This window comes from Enhydra lutris, unplaced genomic scaffold, assembly GCF_002288905.1.
Source record: "Enhydra lutris kenyoni isolate GAN:26980312 unplaced genomic scaffold, ASM228890v2 scaffoldscaffold7, whole genome shotgun sequence".
NCBI classification, from domain to species: Eukaryota; Metazoa; Chordata; class Mammalia; order Carnivora; family Mustelidae; genus Enhydra; species Enhydra lutris.
This window is the reverse complement of record NW_019154091.1, coordinates 39,441,990-39,465,611: the sequence shown is the minus strand read 5'-3', so window position 1 is coordinate 39,465,611 and position 23,622 is coordinate 39,441,990. Positions and strand designations below refer to the sequence as shown.

At 44.8% G+C, this 23,622-nt stretch overlaps 1 protein-coding gene across 1 annotated transcript in view; it reads right to left on the bottom strand.

The window, feature by feature from the left end:
* Positions 1 to 23,622, bottom strand: part of LOC111142263 (family with sequence similarity 234 member B) — a 36,286-nt gene that overhangs the window by 5,990 nt on the left and 6,674 nt on the right. The window contains exons 2-10 of the mRNA XM_022495309.1: positions 18,671 to 19,069; positions 15,034 to 15,132; positions 12,209 to 12,403; positions 10,769 to 10,893; positions 6,988 to 7,135; positions 6,280 to 6,421; positions 5,119 to 5,262; positions 4,864 to 4,945; positions 1,652 to 1,807 (exon numbers count right to left, since the gene is read on the bottom strand). Coding sequence (XP_022351017.1) covers positions 1,652 to 1,807; positions 4,864 to 4,945; positions 5,119 to 5,262; positions 6,280 to 6,421; positions 6,988 to 7,135; positions 10,769 to 10,893; positions 12,209 to 12,403; positions 15,034 to 15,132; positions 18,671 to 19,069 — 1,490 coding nt within the window. The remainder of the gene's footprint in view (positions 1 to 1,651; positions 1,808 to 4,863; positions 4,946 to 5,118; positions 5,263 to 6,279; positions 6,422 to 6,987; positions 7,136 to 10,768; positions 10,894 to 12,208; positions 12,404 to 15,033; positions 15,133 to 18,670; positions 19,070 to 23,622) is intronic.

Below are 23,622 nucleotides of genomic sequence, written 5' to 3'. Positions count from 1 at the left end.
GGAGGAGAAGCACGGGCAGGATGCCTGCAGCCACACTGCCCCCATGTGCCGCGCAGCAAAAGAGGGCATTTCCCGGACCCTCAGAGTCCCACACCTGACAGGACAGACCTCTAACTCCATCCACATGACAAGCAAAGAGCCAAACTCCCTTCTCAATGTCAAGGGAATGGAGCCCAAATTCCTCAGCCTGAAAGCCAAGGTCTTACACCACTTAACCCAAATCTGCCTTTTCCAGCCTCTTCCTACCGTTATTCACCTGGCCGGCCAAGCTTCAGGAACGTCTGACTGGCATCTTTGCTCCATCTAACCTCTGCCAACCCTATGTCCCCCTTAGACTGTCTAACAATCCTCTGGAGCCCATTTCCACGACTGGAAACAATCCTCATCCTTAGATCCCACACCTGAAGGCCACCTCTTTTAGAGAAACCTCCCCAGCTGCCCTCCCTTTGTGCTTCCAGCTAAATCTCTTAGTTGTGCTTCTATTACAGCATCTGTACCACACCTTTGTTTTGGGGTTATTTACAGACACTCACATTGGAGAGTCACCTGTTCTAATCCCCTCGCTTTATTAAATGAGGAAACCAGGAAGTTAAAATGCAGGTAAACTGTCGTGGGCACATGTTAGGGCAGGGCAGAGTTACGACTGTAATCTAGATTTTGAGTAAATCTGATCCTCAAAATAAGGGACTATATTAGCATCTTCATTGATGGATAAAGAGCACAAGGCTCAGAAAAGTTAGGTGGCTTGTCCAAGAGTGCACAGTCGATGAATTCAGGATTCTTCGTCCTTCTGGGTCCCCCCAGCATCTGTGGGCCTTCTCTGAGAGAGCGCCAGCAGTTTCTAGTCTATCCTTAGGTCCCTACGGAGAACACGGTGCCTGGCACAGAGCAGGTGCTGGTCAAGATAGGCTTTATTGAGGGGCGCCTGGGTGGCTCAGTGGGCTAACCATATGCCTTCAGCTCAGGTCATGATCCCAAGGTGCTGGGATGGAGCCCCGCATCAGGCTCCCTGCTCAGCAGGAAGCCTGCTTCTCTCTCTGTCTGCCACTGCCCCTGCTTGTGCTCTCTCTGACAAATAAATAAAATCTTCAAAGAAAAAAGAAAGACTTTGGAAAATCTGCCTTCTGGGCATCGGACCTTCTCCCCTGTAATTCCCCCAGATGAACACTCAACCTCAGCTTCAACGATATTCTCTCCAACTGCCTGGCCGTCCCTGCCCCACACCGTTTTTGCAGACTCAGTTTATTCACCTTGAAGCCCAGCCTCACCCACCATGAACCCTCCTCTGCCCCCTCCAGACCAGTCACTGTTACTTCTCTTTGACTACAGCACATGTGAATCATCTGGAATTCTGGACCTAGCATCTTGAGAGGCCCTATCCCTTCTCTAGCCTCCCACTGTCGCCAGCCAGCAGCCAGCGGCCAGGGGCTGCCAGCAGCTTTCCCTTGACTGCAGCTGAAAGGCAAGCCCAGGACAAGCAGAGCTCAGGAGGGAGCAGGTTCTAGCCCTGCCCATCGGGTGCTACTGTGTTTCACCCACACCCACCTGGAAGCGGGGCTGCTCCACTAAACCTTCCAGACCCAGTCAGCCCCGCAGAGCAGCTGTCATCTCACTCGGTGAGATGACACACCCCCCCCCCAGGCTCACTCACAGAACTGGGAGATGCAGCTGACGTCCCTTCAGCCCAAAAGAGGAAGACAGACTTCTGGTCTGCAGTCACTGCTGAGGTGGTTGGTGTCTCTTTCAGGTGACAAGGAGCACTGTAACTCCAGGGAATGGAACCTGAGTCCCCATCCACCACCACCATCTGCAAAAGAGGAGACAGTGAGGACAGCCCACCTTCAGAAAGGCAGCAGGCTGCGGCGCCCAGGGGGCCCAGTCAGTTCAGCAACCAGCTCCTGATCGCGGCTCAGGTCGTGATCTGAGATGGAGCCCCACATAAGGCTCTGCAGCAGGCATGGAGCCTGCTCAAGATTCTCTCTCTTCTCCTGCCCCTCCCTCCACCCCCCCAAAAAAAGGCAGCAGGCCAAGGAATGAAGAGAATGAAAGAGAATGAAAACTCATGTATATTAACAGGTTGAGCTTACTCCACATGAACAAGCTAGGCATTTGGAAAGCATTAAACAGTGACTAGGGACCAGACCTAGTTTTCCACAGCCCTTGTCCCCACTTAGCAGAGTTTAAAGGTCTGCTGAATTCTCGAGCAGGAAGGGGAAATTAGAAATCACCCAATCCGCCTGTCATTCTGCACGTGAGAGAACGGCAGCTCAGGGACAGGAGGGAACTCAAGAGTGCTCAGTGTCTGTGGCGGTCCTCATCCAGAGACAGCAGCCGTTTGGAGGGGAGGTGCTGTCACCAGACGCCCACAGCAGCGCCTCCTGCCGGCTCCTTCCCTCCCACGACCGCAGCGCCCACTGAGGGGACAGTGACCAAGTGGATGCCCGTGCTACGCGCTGTGCTCCAAGCTTTACAGGTTCGACTCCTGGGTGTCACGCGTACAGAGCTCAGCCCTAGGTTGGTCTTAAAGTCAAGACAGCACATCGAGACAGGCAAACAAACTAGGAGAAAATACATTCCTCAGCTCCATCTCCCACGGGATAACGAAGGGGACTGAGCTCCTAATCCCTGGCTGCACATATATCTCCTTCTCCCCCAAAATACCTCATACCTCACAGTTTTAGAGCCTCTCCTTGGCCCAAATCCATAATAAACTCCCCACCCAGCCCCTGTCCTCAGTGTCTGTTCTTCTGTCAACAACCACTTTCCTACTCTTCAGCCCCTCGGGCCCACCATTCCGTGTCCCTGCCCAGACTCTGCCCCACCGCCTGGGGAGACAGTTGCCCCCCACCCCCGCCCCAAGCCAACACTTCAAGATTCCCTCTGGTAGTCTCGGGACAAAAGTCTTGAGACACCACACTAAAAAACTGGATCCAGTCACACGCATTATTTTCCTGTCATGATAACCCTATGAAGCCAGGTGCTATTACGACCCCCGCTTTATAGACGTAGAATCTGCAGTTAGGTGAGGTTATGTAACTTGCCCGAGGCCACCGGTAAGTAGTGGAGCCAAGATTAAATTCCAGGTCTAAACCCCCAGCAGCTCAGCTCTTAATCAAGCTATGTATACCCTTCTCCCTTAATCCTGTCAGGAATGCCAATGAAAATTCCAATCTCTACCTGAAATTCTTTTGAAACACAATTGGACATTGTTTCTTTCCTACACAGCACTGCTGGAAGACTCTCCCTGAAGTGATGCCTTTATCATCAGCTCTGTCCTCCACTCAGGACCGAATGACTCCAGTGCCCCCAGTACATCACCTAAACGCTGCCGCCCTGCTTTCCAGGGCCTTCCATCAGCTGAGCTCACTCAGAGCTCTGTGGCAGAAATGCCCCTTGGCTTCTCCTTACATATCAATACAGTGAACCACTTCTCTGCTTTCAGAATGTGAACATCTAGCCCGCAACCAACATAGAGTGCATCTTGACTCCCTTCCCTCAGTCTGCTCCCTGCGCCCCCATGGCATTGTGAGGACCTCCACCTAGCACGCACTGTGGCGTGGCAGAGCCGTGTGCGTACTCGCACCCCAGAGACTAGGAGCTGCACAGGACCGGTGTCTTGTGTTCATTAACTCTGTGTCTCCAGAGACATTATCTGTGCATCTGGCGCAGAACTTGGCAGACATTAGAGGCGATGATTAACTGTTGAGTTGGCTCCCAGGGAACAGTGTGCGATATATAAATACATACTTTAGAGAGAAGAAAAACACAAAAGCTAGGTTAATTATAAAAAAAAAATTTTTCAAAACCTTAATTCTCCCTTTAATAAGAATGAAAACTGGGGGCGCCTGGGTGGCTCAGTCAGTTAAGCATCCAACTCTTGATTTCAGTGCAGGTCATGATCTCAGGGTTGTGAGATCAAGCCCTGTGTCCACTCCATGCTGGGCAAGTAGTCTGCTTGAGATTCCCCCACCCACTCTCCTTCTGCCCCTCCCCCTGCTCATGCATGTGCACACACACTCTCTCCCTCTAAAATAAATAAATCCTTAAAAAAGAGAGAGAGAATGAAAACTGCCTATCCAGGGCACCTGGGTGGCTCAGTGGGTTAAGCCGCTGCCTTCGGCTCAGGTCATGATCTCAGGGTCCTGGGATCGAGTCCCGCATCGGGCTCTCTGCTCAGCAGGGAGCCTGCTTCCCTCTCTCTCTCTCTCTCTCTGCCTGCCTCTCTGTCTACTTGTGATCTCTCTCTGTCAAATAAATAAATAAAAAATCTTAAAAAAAAAAAAAAAAAGAAAACCGCCTATCCAATCATTGTATCTTCACAATATGCAACCTCACGTAAAATCAGAAAGACCTCCTCAGTGTCCCTGGAACGTGTCATACCATTCTGTCTCTGGGCCTCAGGCATTGGTGGTCCTGACCTGACAGGCCTTCCCATCCACCCCTCCTCATATAAATATAATTCAACTTTCGAGGTCCTGCTCATCTTTCCTTCCCTTATTAAGTCCTCCATAACAACCCAGTCACCCCAGATACACCGCCTTCTCTGAGAGCTTAGGAAACTAGGTACCGAAGTACTAAGTTTATTTATGCCTACCTTTCCCCACCGAGAGACTTCAGAAGGTTCTTACTGCCTAACTGTAAGAATTCAGAAGAGGGAATTCACGTACTGGAAGGGGGTTAACTGGAAAAGCTTCCAATGCTACAGATCTTAGCACTAGCTTGTGAATTTTCAGCTACACTTTGAGTTCTCTGAAGGAAGGGACCATATGTTAGGTTCCTATTTCTCACAGTACCTAGCATATGGCTGGACACAACAAATAGACTTTCTAGATGTTTTCATTGATCTGAGTCCCAAAGTTTTACCTTTTTCATCCCAACTCCATCCTGTATCTGGAGAAGGAAGTCTAAGGTCTGATCATCAGTGAAATACCCAGGAGTAGGCTGGCTGCAAATGAGAACAAAGTTAAGCAATCAGTAGTAAAGCAGAAGGAGAGGAAAACAAGGACTTCTTTCTCCCTCTTCTGCACCACCCCAGGTATCAAGCAATTGTTCTGGGCAATTTTTAAACGTGGGAAAGCAGATCAGAACTACAACCCTTAGGAGGAGCACATGGCAAACCTGTGCAGGCCTTGCAGGCTCAGTGTCCAGGAAGGTGTAAGATTTTGCCCCCGCAGCAGGATGAGGCTTTGTCTGGTTGTAATCAGGAGGTTGCTGCAGTTGGAATCAGGTGCCTTCACCATCTGCAGTAGCTCAACACCATCGCTGAATTAAACAAGACCCAATGGTTAGTCTCCGGCTTGGATGAGATTCTGTAGCCACAAGTTGGGGCTCTTTCTCTCGGGGTACGTGTTTCTCTATACTCTTGTATTCACCTCCCACCATTATCTTACGAGGGAGACACTGTGTCGTTCAGCCGAATCTCATTTTAGAAAGCAAGAATCCCTGGAAAATTCATGCCAGTTCAAAAGGAACTCCTAGGAGAAGGGCCACAAGGCCAGATCTCTCACATTGGATACTCTGGGGGAGGTTAACAGAGCCAAGGATAATGGTGCGGAAAGCAGATGGAGACCTGGACAGGAGGCCTGAGATTGTCACTGAGCTTGGACAGCAACTCATGGTCTACATGCATTGAATTATTTCTTTTTCTGAACAACTGGGATCATTCCATTTAATACCTGCCCAATTCTTACTGAAACAATGTGATAATGCCTGAGAAAATGCTAGAAGATGATCTGAAACTTCTGACAGAAGAGAATGAAGACAATCACTACCCAGGCCTGGGGTTAAATGGGTAAAATCTACCACATGTGACAAACAACATGCTTTTGCTTAAGAAATAAACAAGAATAAAAAATAAGATTTCATGGATGCTAGCCTTGCTCCTGTCAAAACGATTCTTCAACTAAGAGAAAAACACAGAAAAGGAGTAAGGCAGATACTTCAGCCCAGTTTACAAGCAGGTTTTTTACATAAATCTCTCTCCCTGCCTGGAGGTCTCCCCATCTCAGCCTGCCCTGCTCTGACTCAGAACGCTAAACAGATCGCCTTCTTTGCAATCTGTGTGTAGAGTGATCACAAATCATGATCACCAACACCTTATGTTACCAAGAAAAGAACGTCTCTGCCTCACCAGATAGGAAGATGGTATATGAAGGCTAGCGCTATTTCCCCCACAGACCTCTCTGGCCCCTTATTCACCGGCCCAATTCAAACGTGGAGACTCCACGGCTCGTAAGATCTCAGGAGACTGAACTGCGACAAAGTCAGTATCTGCCCTACCTGTAAATGTCAATGAGCTCAGACAGGTTGATGGATCTTCGCTTCTCCCATTCCGGCTCTTCTATCTGCAGAGAAGGTGGTAAGCTGTCTCGATTTTGGGCCTGAACAAAAATGTCCCGCAGGGCGACAGCTTGGATATTTCCTAGCACCATAGGAAGAACCAACACTGAGAAGCTGAATTTACTAGAACTCTCCCAGGGTGAGGATCTGAGCGAGAGACACAGAGCCTGATCACATGGGTCTCACAGGGGCCCCTGGGTGGCTCAGTCATTTAAGCATCTGCCTTCGGCTGGGGTCGTGATCCCAGATTTCTCGGATCGAGCCCCACACTGGGCTCCCTGCTCAGCAGGAAGCCTGCTTTTCCGTTTCCCTCTGCTGCTCCCCCTGCTTGTGCGCTGTCAAATTAATAGATAAAATCTTTAAAAAAAAGAAGATGGGTCTCACAGATCCCACCCAGAATGGTTCAACATGGAATGGGGAAAGGAATGAAGCAGATGCTGGGCAAGAAGTCTTCTCTTTGGAGAAGGCAGCTGGGGAAAGCTGAGTTAATAACCGGCCATGGTGGCGGAGAATGAGAGGCCCCTGGGATAAGAGGTGGCAAAAGGGCTGACTGATGTCAGTAATTCCCAAACTTTCACTCTGTCTCAGAAGGGAGGCCTACCACACACACAGATGGGGAACGGCAAAAAAACTAGCTTTGCTTCTTACCAAAGCCAAACAGGATGTAGACAGCCCCATTTGTGGTGACATAAACCTGAGGACCAATCAGATTCCCCACTCCCACGATGTTGTACTTCACGGGTCGGCCCACTGGACTCCCTGTCCGGCCAGACACCAGCAGAAAGCACAGATCTGGCTGAAGAAGTGAAAAAAACGGAGTCAGTAGATGCCATATCGTTTCCTTAACCAAGTAGTTTCTCCAGACATTACTGATTCCTGATTAGCTCGGGGTTCAGAAACACTTCCCAAAGTTGGAAAGCATAAAGCCGAACCTGCTTCACGTTTTTCCCCTGGAAGCAAGAAAATGAAGCCAACGTTCCCATTCCTTTGGTAGATATGTGCAAAAACCATCTGTATGGTAGCTCAGGCAATTTCTCTGAAACACGGTTGTTTCCTGATGAAGCCTTCTGAGGCACAGAATTCTAGCCCAGAGCTAACTACAGGACAGCTGACTCCCCGGTCTCTATTCTCACACCCAGAAATCGCCAGTAATATTTGGTCCCAACTAAAATCAATATAGGCAGCCTTTCCCATCATAACGTTACATGTCTAGCCTGCCTGGCTACTATCAACCTTACTCTCAAGCAGAGATCAGCAAACCTGTCCTGTGAGAGTCAAATGGCATTGTAGGTTTTGCAAGCCAGATGGTTTCTGAAGCAACTAGTCGCCCGCCATAGCGTGAAAGCAACCATGGATAATAATAAAAAATAGGCATTGGCTGTGCTCCAATAAAACTATATTTACAAAAACAAGCAGTGGGCCAAATCTGGTCTACAGGTCACACAGTCTGCCAACATCTGCTCTAGAGGGTTTTCTTTCAGCAATAGAATCACCAGTTGGGAAATATGAGAATTGTAGTGATACCGTGACTTCTGTAAAGCTTCTGACAAAGTTTAGCGTCATGAATTCTTTTGGACAAGACAGAAAGATACAGTTTTCAGTGTACCCAGTGAGTCAATACCAACCCACAGGGAGGTTTCTGTGGAATGTCACACCACCCTGCTACTGTCCCATTCCTACTAATCACTTTTCTCAAAGACTTGAATGAATGGAATAGCTTATCGCAAGCTCATCACAAAGCTGAAAGGGATAGCTAATATGCTCTATGACAAACTCGAAATTTAAAGAAGTCTTAGGTTTGGAAGATGAGTCAAAATCTGAAAGAAGAAATGGGGCCATTGATTAATTGATTAATTAAAAGGGGGTGGGTGCTTTAACATTATAAATAAAAGCGAAATCTTAGAAAGGCCACTACAATCTTCAGCTACGTTAATAGAAATACAAGGCCTATATCAAAAGAAGTAGCATTTCCTTACACTGATATAACTGGTTATATCACAAACAGAATATGGTTTCCAGACACAGGTATGACATTTTAAGAGATATGGATAAAACGGAATGCAAAGAGAAAGAAAGCAAGAAAGAGAGGGATCTAGACTTCATGGTGCATGGGGGACAATATAAGAAACTGGGGTCATTTAGCCTTGCGAGTAGCAGGTTTAGTGGGATGCGGCTAAGGTGAATGGGCTTTTATGTAGAAAGAGGATTATATTCATTCAAAGTAGCTGATGCTGGAACAGTGAGTAGAAGCTATGAGAAAGTAGAATTCTTACCAATATGACAGAATTTTCTAGACCTGACCAAAAATGAAAAGAACAGTCTTACAAATCAGTGATATTCCCATTGGCCTGAGGACTTGAGGAGAGTAGGGGCCAAAGTGTCTGGAATACTCTATCAGTGATTCTAACATGGTGTGAGAGGATCAACCACATGGCTTTGAGGTCCCTTCCCACTAACGTTCTAGGCCAGATAAGTTCCACTAACCCCAAACCATCAGTTCTTCTGTCCCAAGCCCACCTCACTCTAAACCCAGATCTAAGAATGCATCACTCTAAGTCATAGACCTAATACGTTCCATTCCTTAAGAAGAGAGAGCCTTCCATACTGTAGCTTAGAATAAACCAGAGCTTAGGTTCCCCAGTTTCCTTGTTGCTGGCATTAGAGGTCATAAGAGGTCAGTATAAAGGTGAGGCTTCTCTAAACCCATCATTTCTCTGCGATTTTTCTAGTACTATCACTTTTCAGACAGAATGGACACTATTCATATCTCTACACTATGTGTAAATAAGTAAATTCTGTGAGGAAAGTTGGACAGTACACTTTTTTTGCTGTTTGGTTAAGACAAAAAAAGAAAAAGAAAGAAAAAAAATCACAGAGTAGGAGTAGGCAAGAAGCCAGTTCCTCCAACAGAGGCTGCCTCACTGTGGAGGGTCCCTAAAAGCTCAACCTCTAGCCTGTCAGCTACCGCTGGCAATGAATAGGGTATGAAGGCCAAGATTGTTAAACTCGCTCAGGACATATAAACTCGCTATGCCTGCTAACCATACTTCATTAAACCGTTAAGAAGAAACTCCCCATACTTTCCACTTTGGGAACTTCAGAAAATCACTTCCTGATGGATGTAGTTACTGAAATTCACAATGACTGGGATTAAAAAAGATTATGTAAATATTTGTTGAGTTTGGGGTTCAATCTACTTTGAGACCAACTTGCTAGTGGAAGGAAAACTAATAAAGTACCCTCCAAACTCACTAGTCTTCAGAAATTTACCTTACTTCTTTGTTCTCATCTTACAAAGTATCGCCAGATGTCCTAGAACAGTGCTCCCCAAACAGTGCTCAGTGACTGGAGAAGCACTTTCAGTTTATTTATGGTGCTCCTGGCAGAAAACCATAAAATACTGATGGATTTCATTCTATTCTAAATCATTTTACTTGCAGATTTCGTAACTCTACACCATGTATATGCACTACAAAAATCACAACAGCAAACACAAGGTCTCTTAAAATTAAAATAAATCAAATAAAGCAAAATGATCTATATCCACATTTTCACACAAATATTAGTTGCCGATTGTTCAGTTCTTTCGTCCACCAGCATTTCCTGGCAAACCCACGTAGGAAGTCTGAGAAGACGTCTTAAAGGAACTTTTGGCACAAGCTCAAAAAAAGTGTTAGGAGTAAAAATGGAGATATACGGAGTAAAATGGAGATATAGGAGTAAAAATGGAGATACATGTGGTCGTTAATGTACTCTTTCCTGTGATTTAGGAAGGAAAACTACTATTATTTTATCTGTACACGGAGTACTAGCCCTAGTCCACTGGAGCTCCTGCAAAGCATAATCAAGGAGCATAATTTAAGGACAAGTGTTCTGGACTCCAGGTCTATTGTCATAGCCTGTATACAACTGTCCTTTCTTCGGTCATTGCTGTTATTACTTACTCAACGTATGATGTGTTCCATATCTATTCTATGAGCTGTCTTATGGTTTTATATAAAGGTTAAGTATGTCTAATACAACTAACAATACACCCACACGGTAAAAAAGAGGCACTACTTTACGCACTTCAAATACGGTAGCTCCGGCTTTCACAACAGCCCCTGTTCTAGATAGAACATTCCCGTGTTACATCTTGGAGAGATTCCATGGCTTGCCCAAGGCCACAGGGCTACAGTGGAGCAGGAATTTAAACACAAACCTCTCTGGTGCCCAAGCTCCACCCTGCCACAATCAATGGGAACATAATGAGACTGCTGGGAAAATGAGTTCATGATGGCAATTTATTCATTAAATCTCCCAGAGAGAATTTTCTTAAGCCTAAGCCTTGTAAAAAGGTTTCAAGCAGCATTTATGATACCCGTACTAGAACTGACTGAAGTTGAAGCACTTCCTATGAGAAACAGAGACAATCTGATATAGAGCATACCTGCAATTCCCCAATGGCCAGAATGACAAGGTCTCTAACGCCATCTTCATCCAAGTCGGGCAGCACCACCCCTGGGGCAGCCAGGGTACCATTGGATAAGTAGTTTGGGTTTAAAGTCCAAATGGCTCTCCCTAGGGGTGACAAATAAGCTGATCACAATGATAGCTTCGGCCTCTGGAAAAGGCAGATGCAGTGCTTCCGGGTCAGAAGAGAGAAACTCAATGGGCAAATGACAGCCAGCAACTCCTTACCTTTTCTTTTAGTTTTAATCTTACTGGGGATGAAGGGCACAGGGATTGTGATCTGAAATCCTCAAGCGTCTGACTAAGAAACCCATGTGATAACTTCACACCTAGGTTTTCTAGATAAAATGGAGGTGCTGAAGTCTCTCCAAGAAGGAGGAGCCCACTTGTCTGGGGCAGAGGAATTGATCTGTTAGAGACTATTACAATTTCTGAGGAACCATCCAGGGGCAGCCAACCAGACCAACTCTCTCTGTCCCACCACATGCTCACATGAGCAGGGGAATCGCAGGAGGTTTTCAAAAGGACTTTAATTCTGCAGTTAACTTACATTAAAGTTTTTTTCACTCAGAATTACCCCACTACCAAACTCCAACCTCTGAAACTGGAAGGTTGCTACGTGTCCAGCTTTGGTCAAGTCTAAAGCATTCCAAGCAGGGCACTTATGGTTTTACACGGGGCTTTCATTATATTTGATTCTCTCTCGTTCCTCATGTCATGGGTGTCTAAATATAGAAAGTAGTTAAAAGCCCAACTCAACAGGCATCAACAAACCTTACTTTCTTCCCTGATCTTTTTTTTTTTTTAATTTTTAAAACTTTAATTCCCTGACCATTTTTTTTGTTTTTTTTTTTTAAAGATTTTATTTATTTATTTGACAGAGAGAGATCACAAGTAGGCAGAGAGGCAGGCAGAGAGAGGGGAAGGGAAGCAGGCTTCCTGCTGAGCAGAGAGCCCGATGTGGGACTCGATCCCAGGACCCTGAGATCATGACCTGAGCCGAAGGCAGCGGCTTAACCCACTAAGCGAGCCGAAGGCAGCGGCTTAACCCACTGAGCCACCCAGGCGTCCCTCCCTGACCATTTTTTTAAGTGGTAAATGGGTAAGTTTACACAAGGATCCCATCTATATCAAATATGAAGGGACAAAGGCCAGCTGTCTTGTACAGAGTAGGAGGACTACTTAGAAACCAAAAGCCTCAGGGTAGTTTCTGTTTGGGTAACTCAGTTTAGCCCCATCCTATCACCAAACAGGTTTAACCATGATCTATCACTCAACCTAGTCAAACCCTTCCTCTGTTTACCTTAAATTCACCTTCTAAAGGAGCCCAAACAGACTTTCCACCGTGCGAAAGTGGAAAGGTCCCTTCCATATAAGACCGTTCTGATCCCTGGAACAGAGACTTCCGTGGAATGACCTTTACCTGATGTCGCATTGAATGCACTGAACATCCTGTGTGTCCCTGTCACGAGGCAGATGGTTTCAGCCACGCTTCCTGGCATCAGATTCAAACATGTAATATCCCGGGCCTCCTCGGGGAGAGGACTGGACCAGAGTGTGCTGCCATTCATTCCCGAGAGGCACACGAGAATAGCGGCTGCCTTCGAGACACCTAAAAGCACACAAGAGACACAGGAATGGAAAGGAGGCAGAGAAGGTAAACAGCCCAGGTGAGCAGGAGGCCAGAAAACCACAAGTAAATGGTGCTAAGGCAGCAGCTCGCACCTATGCATTCCAGGGCCTCCCGTACTTCTGGTATTAAGTCTGACAATAGAGTATCTAGTATAGATGCTCAACACATTCCTCATGTCAGAGGACACGCTGTGGACCTCCTCCAGGCACCCCGTGTGCATCCTGCACCCCTCCCAGCATGCCTGCTTCCATGTCTGTCACCTCAGCCCCCACCAAATAGTCATATCCTGAAGGATAAAGGCCATCCCATTCATTTCTGGAGTTTCAGTGCCTCACACAGCACCTACACAAACAGCAACCAATCAATCATCTGCTGAATAAAAGGAGCAAAAATCCAGAATATAGGAAAGTCATTGTTAAGAACAACAACCAAGGGGCGCCTGGGTGGCTCAGTGGGTTAAGCCGCTGCCTTCAGCTCAGGTCATGATCTCAGGGTCCTGGGATCGAGCCCCACATCAGGCTCTCTGCTTGACAGGGAGCCTGCTTCCCTCTCTCTCTCTGTCTCTGCCTGCCTCTCTGTCTACTTGTGATCTCTCTCTGTCAAATAAATAAATAAAATCTTAAAAAAAATAAAATAAAAAATAAAAAATAAATTAAAAAAAAAAAACAACAACCAAAAAAAAAAAATCAAGGAAAGGCATGCTCAGAAAAGTGAGACTGATCTAAAATATGTACAGAACAAAGGAATATCTGAATTCTAATTGTTGCTAGCAAGTGTTCCCTGAAAGCAGAAAAAGTAAATATTTTAAAAATAAACCTGAAGATTACAACTCAGCAATGATCAGTAGATCTGCCTGGTCGAGAGTCCCACGGAATCAGCTGATAAAGCCCTAGCAGTTTCCCAAGAATACTTGGGAAAACTTAAGGGCCGAGCACATGAACTCCAGAGACAGTCTCTCAGTTACACCGTTTGGATCCCAGCTCTCCCACTTACCAGGTATGGAATCTGAGCCAGTTCCTTAACCTCCCCTTGTCTCAGTTTCCCTATCTGCAAATAGGGGATAAGAATATTCGTTTACCCTGTTGGATTATGTTGAGGGATAAATTCATTCACAACTTATGTTATGCACTTACACTTAGCTCTATTGTTTTTATAATCTGTAACCAAATCAGGCTAGCCCGTATTATGTCCAAACCTATAGCCTTGCCATACGAGTCCTAATAAATAGCAAACTGTGTAAAATACCAAATGATTAAAACAGATCTCCAAATCTAAAAGTGGCTGGAGAAAATTTTTACTTCAAAGGCTACTGAGTCATAGGCAGAAAAAAAATGTAATTAAAGTCAATTAAAGCCAAAAGTCAACCTTCTAGGCTGAAGGTCCTCTCTGTAAACACATCTATTCCTAAATTGCTTCTACCTATTACACAAAACTCAGAAAGGTTCTTCTAATAATCCCAGAGAGGCAGGCAGCCTGGAATTCTCTAAAACATACCTAGATGTTATCCCAGCTCCCGGATCATTAAAGTGTAGCTACCAGGGCACCGCACCCCAGCTGCACACCAGACTTATTGGCTCAGTTCACAAACTGTGGGTTGCTGTCACTTTAATGGGTGCCACAGGACAAACCAGGAGCCCCTGTGTACCCATGCTGAAAATACAACCTCTTTTTTCTTTTTTTCAGCTGATGTGTATCAGCACACTCAATTAGGTTAAGTTGTGTAAGGTTTAATAAAGAGATTATTTACAAAGATGTGGTCAGGGTATAGAGAAACCATGAGAGATAGCACAGTCCTTCAGAACGTAATCACTCCCAGTCCCAAAAAGACAGGAGAGGAAGTGATTCCTGGAATCCAGAAAAAGAAAGTCCTATAAGACCACCATTAGAGAGGATGTGACCTAGGATCAAGGATGTAGCTGGCCTGAGGTCACCCTGGAGGGGAGGAAGCCAAGAGAATAAATGCCCTCTCTCCCCACTCATTTCCTCTCTTCCAGTTTCTTGCCCAGGCTCCCCATTGGCCAAACCCAATAGGAAACCAGCAGGCAAGGGAGCCTGTTGACATAATGTGTACTGGTCAGCCTTCCAAGCAGACAGCAGGATGGAGAGCAGAGAGAAAGGAGTAAACAGAATCAGTAAAAAGAAAGCACACGGCCACAATAACGTGGGTAAAAATATTTTAGAAGATGAACAAGAAGATCTTCTACTGTGGTTGGGAAGGTAGGATTGTGTCAACATTTACTATAATCTAAGGAGCAATGGAAAATTGGCTGGAAGAAAACTCAAGAACCTTAAGAACTAATGCTGTTCATTGCAAGTGTGTGCACAAGTCACTTCTCTGGATCCTCCCTTCTTCGTGGGACTGGGTGACTACTAAGATTCCTTCCAGCTGCAGATCTCCATGATTTCTTTAAATAAGCTTTACTGATACGCAGGAGCTTTCTGACAATATCTGTCACGTATGATAGACCCATGATGACTTTCTATTCACTCCACACCCTTTTCTACAGTGCCCTTCAGGACACAACCCTGACGCTTTCTCTTAACTCACAGCCCCTGCCATCACTGAGCTTCTCCTGTAGTAGCCTCTAAAACACATGCATGTCTCTTACCGATTGCACTCCCATTCCGTGAAGTTACAAAGGAGAGAAGGACATCACGCAGGCCGTCTCCATTCACATCAGCCAATTCCAATGGAGACAGGTCCCCACCTGATAAACACATAAAAAACAAAAAAGTCCTGAGTTAAGTTACCACAGAACAGTGTTCTGCTCCAGGTTAGAAAGGGAACAGACACATGGCACTGCCAGCACCTTCATAAAAACCAGGCAGACTCCTGGTTCCTAGATAAGATAGAGTATACACAATTCCGCCTATTCCTCTAAATATACCTAAACTCCCTGTGCATTACAGAGAACACAAATGTAAGAAGATGCTAAGGTGGGGAGAAGGTAGGTTGGCTAGGGATTGAGAAGCCCAAGGAATGACAAGGTGATGACCCCCCCACCCCGGGTTTTCTTTTGGCCTCCCATGTCCCAGACAAGGTGCTACAGAAGCCAGCAACCCAGAAATGCCAACAGGTGCACACAAAAAAGGCCTAAGAAAAGCTGACTCCTCTAGCTGAAGGTCCAAGAAAGGAACAGCATAGCAAGACAGAAAAAGTTTTAGATCATAAATGTTCTACTCCAACCAAATGCCACACAGAGAGAACTGTGGCCCTAGCCCCACAACAAAGTCTAAATGGGAGCCTAGATTTCCACCTTTGCCCAGCTACAGAAGGTACCCCTTCATCCCCCAACCAAGGTCATGTCAGAGAAGGCCAGGTGGGGAGCCAGGACTTTCCTCCCCACCTAGGGTCTTCCACATACCAGGGAAGCCTACAGTTCTACCCGACCCAGCATTAATGAGGCAGACCCCCACCCCTGCCAGAGTGGTGTCAGCTGAGGCCTAGCAGGGAGACTGGACTTCCAGCCTGGGCAGCGACAAGGTAGACAGTGCTGTCCTGCCCCTTGACAGTGTAGAATCAGAGGATGTCTGCCAAATATGGAGAGAACCCAATGCATGGCTGGTGGAAGTGTAAACTGGTAAAACTACCATGGAAAATGATTTAACATAAACTACTAGGCTGGCACATGCCCACACCATATGACCTAGCAATATCAGTCATAAGTTAATGGCCGAGAGAAATTCTTAAATATTGCATCAGGAAAAATGCACCAGAATCTTCCTAGCGACAATAATGATTTTTTAAAAAACAGAAGCCACCAAAATGTTCATCAATAGTAAAACGGAGCAATAAACCATGGGTTCTCCACACCATGGGAAATGAGACAGTGGAAAACATGAATAAGCTCTAGTTACACAGCATCAATACCGATGTCTATAAAATGCTTTTATGAACATGCTAAAAACAAGTCACAGAAGACTGCTTAATTACATTTATATAAAATTCAAAATAGGCAAAATTATTTTACCACGTGGTGAAATTTTAACAAAAAGTATAATGACTCGGGGCGCCTGGGTGGCTCAGTGGATTAAAGCCTCTGCCTTCGGCTCCGGTCATGATCTTAGGGTCCTGGGATCGAGTCCCGAATCGGGCTCTCCGCTCAGCAGGGAGCCTGTTTCCCTTCCTCTCTCTCTCTCTCTGCCTGCCTCTCTGCCTGCTTGTGATCTGTCAGATAAATAAAATCTTAAAAAAAAAAAAAAAGTATAATGACTCAAAACTCAGGATGGTAGAACTCTTTGGCAGAAAGAGGTAGCTTTGGTAAGGAGAGACACATGGGGGTTTCGATGGTCTTTATAATATCCTATTTCTTTCTTTTTTTTTTTTTTAAGATTTATTTATTTTAGAGACTGACAGGGGGAGAGAGTGCAGGAGTGGTAGGGGCAGGGGTAGAGGGAGAGGGAGGGAGAGAATTCTCAAGCAGACACCCTGCTAAGCATGGAGCCCAATACAGGGCTTGATCCCAGGACCCTGAGATTATGACTGAGTGAAATCAAGAGCCTGATCCTCAACCGACTGAGCCACCCAGGCACCTCAATGTCCGATTTCTTAAAGTCGGTGGGTACACCAACAACCTGTTCCTAGTCTTTACACCATATACAAATATTATAAGAGCTCACTTAGAACCATCAAAAAAGGGGGGGCACGTGGGTAGTTTAGTCAGCTAAGTATCTGCCTTTGGCTCAGGTCATGATCCCAGGGTCCTGGGATTGAGTCCCACATTGAGCCCCTTGTCAGGATCCCTGCCCAGTGGGAGCCTGCTTCTCCCTCTCTTCCCCACTCATGCTCTCTCTCCCTATCTCTGCTCCCTTTCGCAAATAAATAAATAAAATCTTCAAAAAAAAAAAAAAAATAGAACCATCAAAAAACGAAGTGAGAGATCTCTTATGTGGTGGGAACACACCGTAAATCACATCTTCTCAGTTTTGCCTTGAGAGAGACAGTAACAGTGAGATCACAGAACAACTGATCCGAAGCTGAATCAGCTGGGATCAGTGACTTGCCAAAGGTAAATACATCTAGATCAAGATGATGTAGGGATCTGGGAGTATTGTAGGGGAGGAAAAACTTCTCCTCTACCCTCTTAGGGTTTCTAGCTGGGACTGAGTAACAGGAGAGATAACGAGATAACTGATTAATAAGAGAGATTAAGAAGAGGAAAGGACTCAAATTTATTTAATAAGATTCCCCATGTCCATGGGAGCCCTCACAGGAACATAAAGGCCTGGAGCAGAAGTGGTGAGGCCTCAGGGCTTCTGTACTCATTGAACAAAGAGCCCTGAACAGCCCTGGAAGGGGAACGAACATGGATCCAGAGACTACAGGAAGGTAGTTATTTTAACAAGGTCTGTTTGTACAGACTCCCTTCGGCCCCAATTCCCCGTCTCTGTTGATGAGAATGTTTCTTTCCTCCTGGTACTGGGAGGGCATCTTGTACATGGGCGTTTCATATCCTGCCTTCCAGGAAAAATTAGAGGTCAAGGTCAGAGTGCCGTTCTTGCATCTGTTGTTATTCATGTGCCTTCGGTTCAAAATAAACAATATGCCAAAGCGACATTATTTTGGGGTGGTGTGTTCTGAACCCCTTCACCCCCATGAACTTGACAAAACACAAGACTGCTCAGCACTCACAGCTGAGATGTAACCCCCATTGCTGACCCAGAGCAAGCCGTTTTAAAGAAACCTGTTCCAGAATGAGACACAATAGCTAGAATCACTCAGATGGTACCTCCCCAACCATTAGGACCAAGAAAGAAAACTTACTGCAAGAAAGCAAGTTGATTTTACTTGAAATTATTTTAAAATTCAAACCAGGTCAGGCTCCTATAATCAACAAATGCCTGAGGGTCCTACAAAAGCCCCGGCCTCTGGTCTGGCCAGGCCCTGAGCCTTACTCTTCTTGGTCAACAGCCTGACCTACAGCTTTGTTCTCTCCTCATACCGTGTTGGCTGCACTGCAAGGACCCAGGAAACCAATACTCTGTCCTCTCTGCATCTAATTAAGGCCAACGCCAACAGAAACACAACAGGGAAGTAATCTTCTCGAGCTGTATCAATCTACCTTTTTGTTTTATTTCCAATCTTAACCTCCTAACCACCTCCACACACGGGGAGAGAGATGCTATAGGATACACATTTATTTGTAGTAGGACCTGGAGGGAATTTTCAACGTAACCAGAAGTTTTACAGAATTACAGGTAATCATGAAATTTTACAGAATTGGAGCAAGAAATCCTACAACTCACCTCCCTGGGGGCCCAGGTGGCGGCTCCAAGTGCTGTGCAGATCTCTGGGGGGACAGGGGATCAGGAAAGCACATACGAGCACCAGGATCATGGAGATGACCAAAGTTAGCAGAAAGACAGAGGTGCGCACGTAAGACACGATGGAAGAGGTTGCCTTCTGCTCCAGGCCCCCAAGGGGCTCTGAGGTGTATCCCTCTGTGGCCACCTCTGAAAGATGTGGCTTTGCAGCCCCCACAGCTTCAGCATCTGAGTCAGGCTCTGGCACTTCTCCCAGAGGGCTCTTCCCATTTTTGACCCCTCCATTCTTCTGCTGCAAGTTGAGAACAAGATCATCCTCGCTCTCATCACTATCCGCCTGTGTGAGGGGGTCATACTCCCCTAGGTCTGGGCTCTTCTTCCCTGAAACACAGAAAGACAGAGCGTCAGGGCAAACTAGTAAGGAGAAACCCTTACCAACTGCATGGCAACTGTGAACACCTAAAAGAAAACACAGAAAACAAAACCAATTACGTTTACAAGTTTAGAACTTGATGGCTATCCGTAAGGAGAAGAATGGGAGGGAAATGAAAATCAGTGTTCTAGAATTACTGCTTTCATGAGCTTAAGAAAATTGGAAAGGAAACAGAGAAAGTGGTAAATTTCAAATACCTTTTTTATTATTATTATTTTAAAAGACTTTATTTATTTATTTGAGAAAGACAGCACAACAAGGGGAGAGGCAGAGAAGAGAGAGAAGGAGGCTCCCCGAGAAGCAGGGAGCCAGATGCCAGACTTGATCCTAGGACCCTGAGATCATGACCTGAGCTGAAGGCAGGTATAACTGACTGAGCCACCCAGGCGCCCCTCAAATACCTTTTTAGTTTGGGAAAAAACCAAAAACCAAAAACCAAAAACACTCTCTTAATTTCTCTGAATCAGAAGACATGGCTCTTGTATCAACCTCCCATATGCCTAATTTGCATATTCCCTTTGATTTTCTTAAATCTGTGGTGTTTCAATCTTTCCTGGAACTTGCCTAAACTTTAGAATAGTTCTCTGTACACTGCTTCTCACAGTCGGATATTTGCGGCTTCCCACTTGTCTCCATGGAAACAACTTGGGAAGTTGAACACTAACTGTCACCTGGAGACATCTTACTAAAAACTCACTTCTGAGCTTCCTACGATTAATTCCCATGCCCTGACAGCACATGTTTCAGTAAACAGTGTTTATGCTTAAAAACGCTATTCTGAGCCAAAGCAATATTGAAAAAGAAAGCCAAAGTTGGTGGCATCACAATTCCGGACTTCAAGCTCTATTACAAAGCTGTCATCATCAAGACAGCATGGTACTGGCACAAAAACAGACACATAGATCAATGGAACAGAATAGAGAGCCCAGAAATAGACCCTCAACTCTATGGTCAACTAATCTTCGACAAAGCAGGAAAGAATGTCCAATGGAAAAAAGACAGCCTCTTCAACAAATGGTGTTGGGAAAATTGGACAGCCACATGCAGAAAAATGAAATTGGATCATTTCCTTACACCACACACGAAAATAGACTCAAAATGGATGAAGGATCTCAATGTGAGAAAGGAATCCATCAAAATCCTTGAGGAGAACACAGGCAGCAACCTCTTCGACCTCAGCCGCAGCAACATCTTCCTAGGAACATCGCCAAAGGCAAGGGAAGCAAGGGCAAAAATGAACTATTGGGATTTCATCAAGATCAAAAGCTTTTGCACAGCAAAGGAAACAGTTAACAAAACCAAAAGACAACTGACAGAATGGGAGAAGATATTTGCAAATGACATATCAGATAAAGGGCTAGTGTCCAAAATCTATAAAGAACTTAGCAAACTCAACACCCAAAGAACAAATAATCCAATCAAGAAATGGGCAGAAGACATGAACAGACATTTCTGCAAAGAAGACATCCAGATGGCCAACAGACACATGAAAAAGTGCTCCACATCACTCGGCATCAGGGAAATACAAATCAAAACCACAATGAGATACCACCTCACACCAGTCAGAATGGCTAAAATTAACAAGTCAGGAAATGACAGATGCTGGCGAGGATGCGGAGAAAGGGGAACCCTCCTACACTGTTGGTGGGAATGCAAGCTGGTGCAACCACTCTGGAAAACAGCATGGAGGTTCCTCAAAATGTTGAAAATAGAACTACCCTATGACCCAGCAATTGCACTGCTGGGTATTTACCCTAAAGATACAAACGTAGTGATCCGAAGGGGCACGTGCACCCGAATGTTTATAGCAGCAATGTCTACAATAGCCAAACTATGGAAAGAACCTAGATGTCCATCAACAGACGAATGGATAAAGAAGACGTGGTATATATACACAATGGAATACTATGCAGCCATCAAAAGAAATGAAATCTTGCCTTTTGCGACGACATGGATGGAACTAGAGGGTATCATGCTTAGCGAAATAAGTCAATCGGAGAAAGACAACTATCATATGATCTCCCTGATATGAGGGAGAGGAGATGCAACATGGGGGGTTAAGGGGGTAGGAGAAGAGTAAATGAAACAAGATGGGATTGGGAGGGAGACAAACCATAAGTGACTCTTAATCTCACAAAACAAACTGAGGGTTAATGGGGGGGTGTGGGGGGGTGGGATTATGGACATTGGGGAGGGTATGTGCTATGGTGAGTGCTGTGAAGTGTGTAAACCTGGCGATTCACAGACCTGTACCCCTGGGGATAAAAAGATATTATATGTTTATGAAAAATAAAATTGAAAAAAAAAAACGCTATTCTGAGCAAGTGTTCTAGGAGGGGAGGGACCAAACAAGAATGCAGAGGTACAGGACCTGACCCAAAGCTGGCTTACACAACAAGCACCCTGTTTTTACTTAGACACTACATTTATTTGGGGTGGGGGAAAGGGGAAAATTACAGAGCTTAAGCACACCTCCTCCCAAGTCACTCCTTGGCCCCGGCTGCCAAGCACTGAACAATTTTATGCCTGTTGTTCATGCTATAATCAAGCAAAAACCAAGAAAAAATTTCTCGTTTTGGAAATTACATGGTAAGCTGTACTAATATAAACTCTATGGTTAAATCTTTTATTAAGAAGAGATATAAAAAAGAAGATGCAGCCCAGCCAATTAAAAAGGAAGAAAGAAGAATTCTTGATGTAAATCTCTGCCTCTGGTCACTGTTATGTTGATGATATCATTTCATGTTTTATGTCTTGTTTACTCAAGACATAAAATGAAGCAATAAAACACTATATGGAAACTAATATGGGAAATACAATCTTTAGTGTAAAGCTTGGTGCTTGGTACATAGAAAGTCAATAAATATTTGATTAAAAATAAACATTACACAGAAATATTTTATAACATTAAATATTTTACAAAGAAAACCCACAGAAGATACTGAGCAAACTGACCTTCTATTAACTAGAAACTTCTATGTATTTTCACTTTCAAAGCTTTTCATTTTATCCAACAAATACTGGATTTGATTTTTAAAGGCACAAATTATAAGAATTATTAAGAACCAAATTCAAAATAGTATACTCTTCCAGTAATTAGGACACACCATTCCCTAACTGTCCCATATAACTTTAGTTATAATAATTTTCAAACACAACCATAGGCTGCTGCAACAAAATTAATTCTAAAACTTTTTAAAGTTTTTTTTAAAAAAAGAATATACCTGATGGGATTAAAAATGTGTTATATACATCCAGTGGAATATGACCAAGCCTTAAAAAGTAAAGAAATTTTTTTTTAAAGATTTTTTATTTATTTATTTGACAGAGAGAGATCACAAGTAGACAGAGAGGCAGGCAGAGAGAGAGAGAGAGAGAGGGAAGCAGGCTCCCTGCTGAGCAGAGAGCCCGATGCGGGACTCGATCCCAGGACCCTGAGATCATGACCTGAGCCGAAGGCAGCGGCTTAACCCACTGAGCCACCCAGGCGCCCAAAGTAAAGAAATTTAACACATGCCACAAGACATTATGCTAAGCGAAATAAGGCAATAAGAAAAGGACAAATACTGCATGATTCGTACATGAGGTATCTATCCAGAGTAGTCAAATTCACAGAAACAAAGTAGAATGTGGTCTCTGGGGCCTGGGGGTGAGGGTAAATGGGGAGTTGCTAATATTTGATGGGCACAGGTTTCGCTCACCATCCCAAAGTAGAGGGTTCCTATCGAACTCCTTGTAAGCTAATATAGCATAAAGCAAAGAAGCAAATACCATTAATTTACAAGGAAAAACTTTTGAGCTTTCCCAGACCCAAGCAATAACTTCTCCTAGGCTTTTCTGAAAACTCAGGATACATCTTGCTAAAAGATGCACAAAATAAGTGCAGATCAAGCAGAGATGCTTGCAGACACAATTCAAGGCTCTGGAGGCTTGAGGCTGAGAAGCTGAGTGTGGCCCCTGGGGGAAGGAGCTGGGCAGAGGCCCCCTCACTGCTGAGGGTGGGGCTGAGCACCGCTGCTACAATGACTTGCTGCAGAACAAACCCTGAATACTGTTTTCATACTGTTTTCGCTTTGTTGTTGTTGCTTCTTTTTTTTTTTTTTTTTTTGCTGTTTTTGCCTTTTGCCTTTTTTCATAAAAAAATGAATCCTCTTTGGATTTCTCTAGGTTAGCAAAAACAGGTAGGTCTTTCATAAAAGCAAAATGACATGATGCAAAGTATCAAAAAACGGGTCTCAGCTTTGCAAGATGAGAAAGTTCTGGAGATTGGCTGCACAACACTGTGAATATACTTAACAATACTAAACTGTGTATTTAAAAATAATTAAGATCATAAATTTTATGTGTATTTTACCACAATTTTAATATGTTTAAATTAAAAAAAAAAAAGAATATCTGACAAAGAGGAAAACATAGATGGCAGCCCGAAATCTCAGGGTAGGAGGAGACTTTAAAGATCACATAATCAAACACCTACCAAGCAGTCACTTAGCATGAGGGA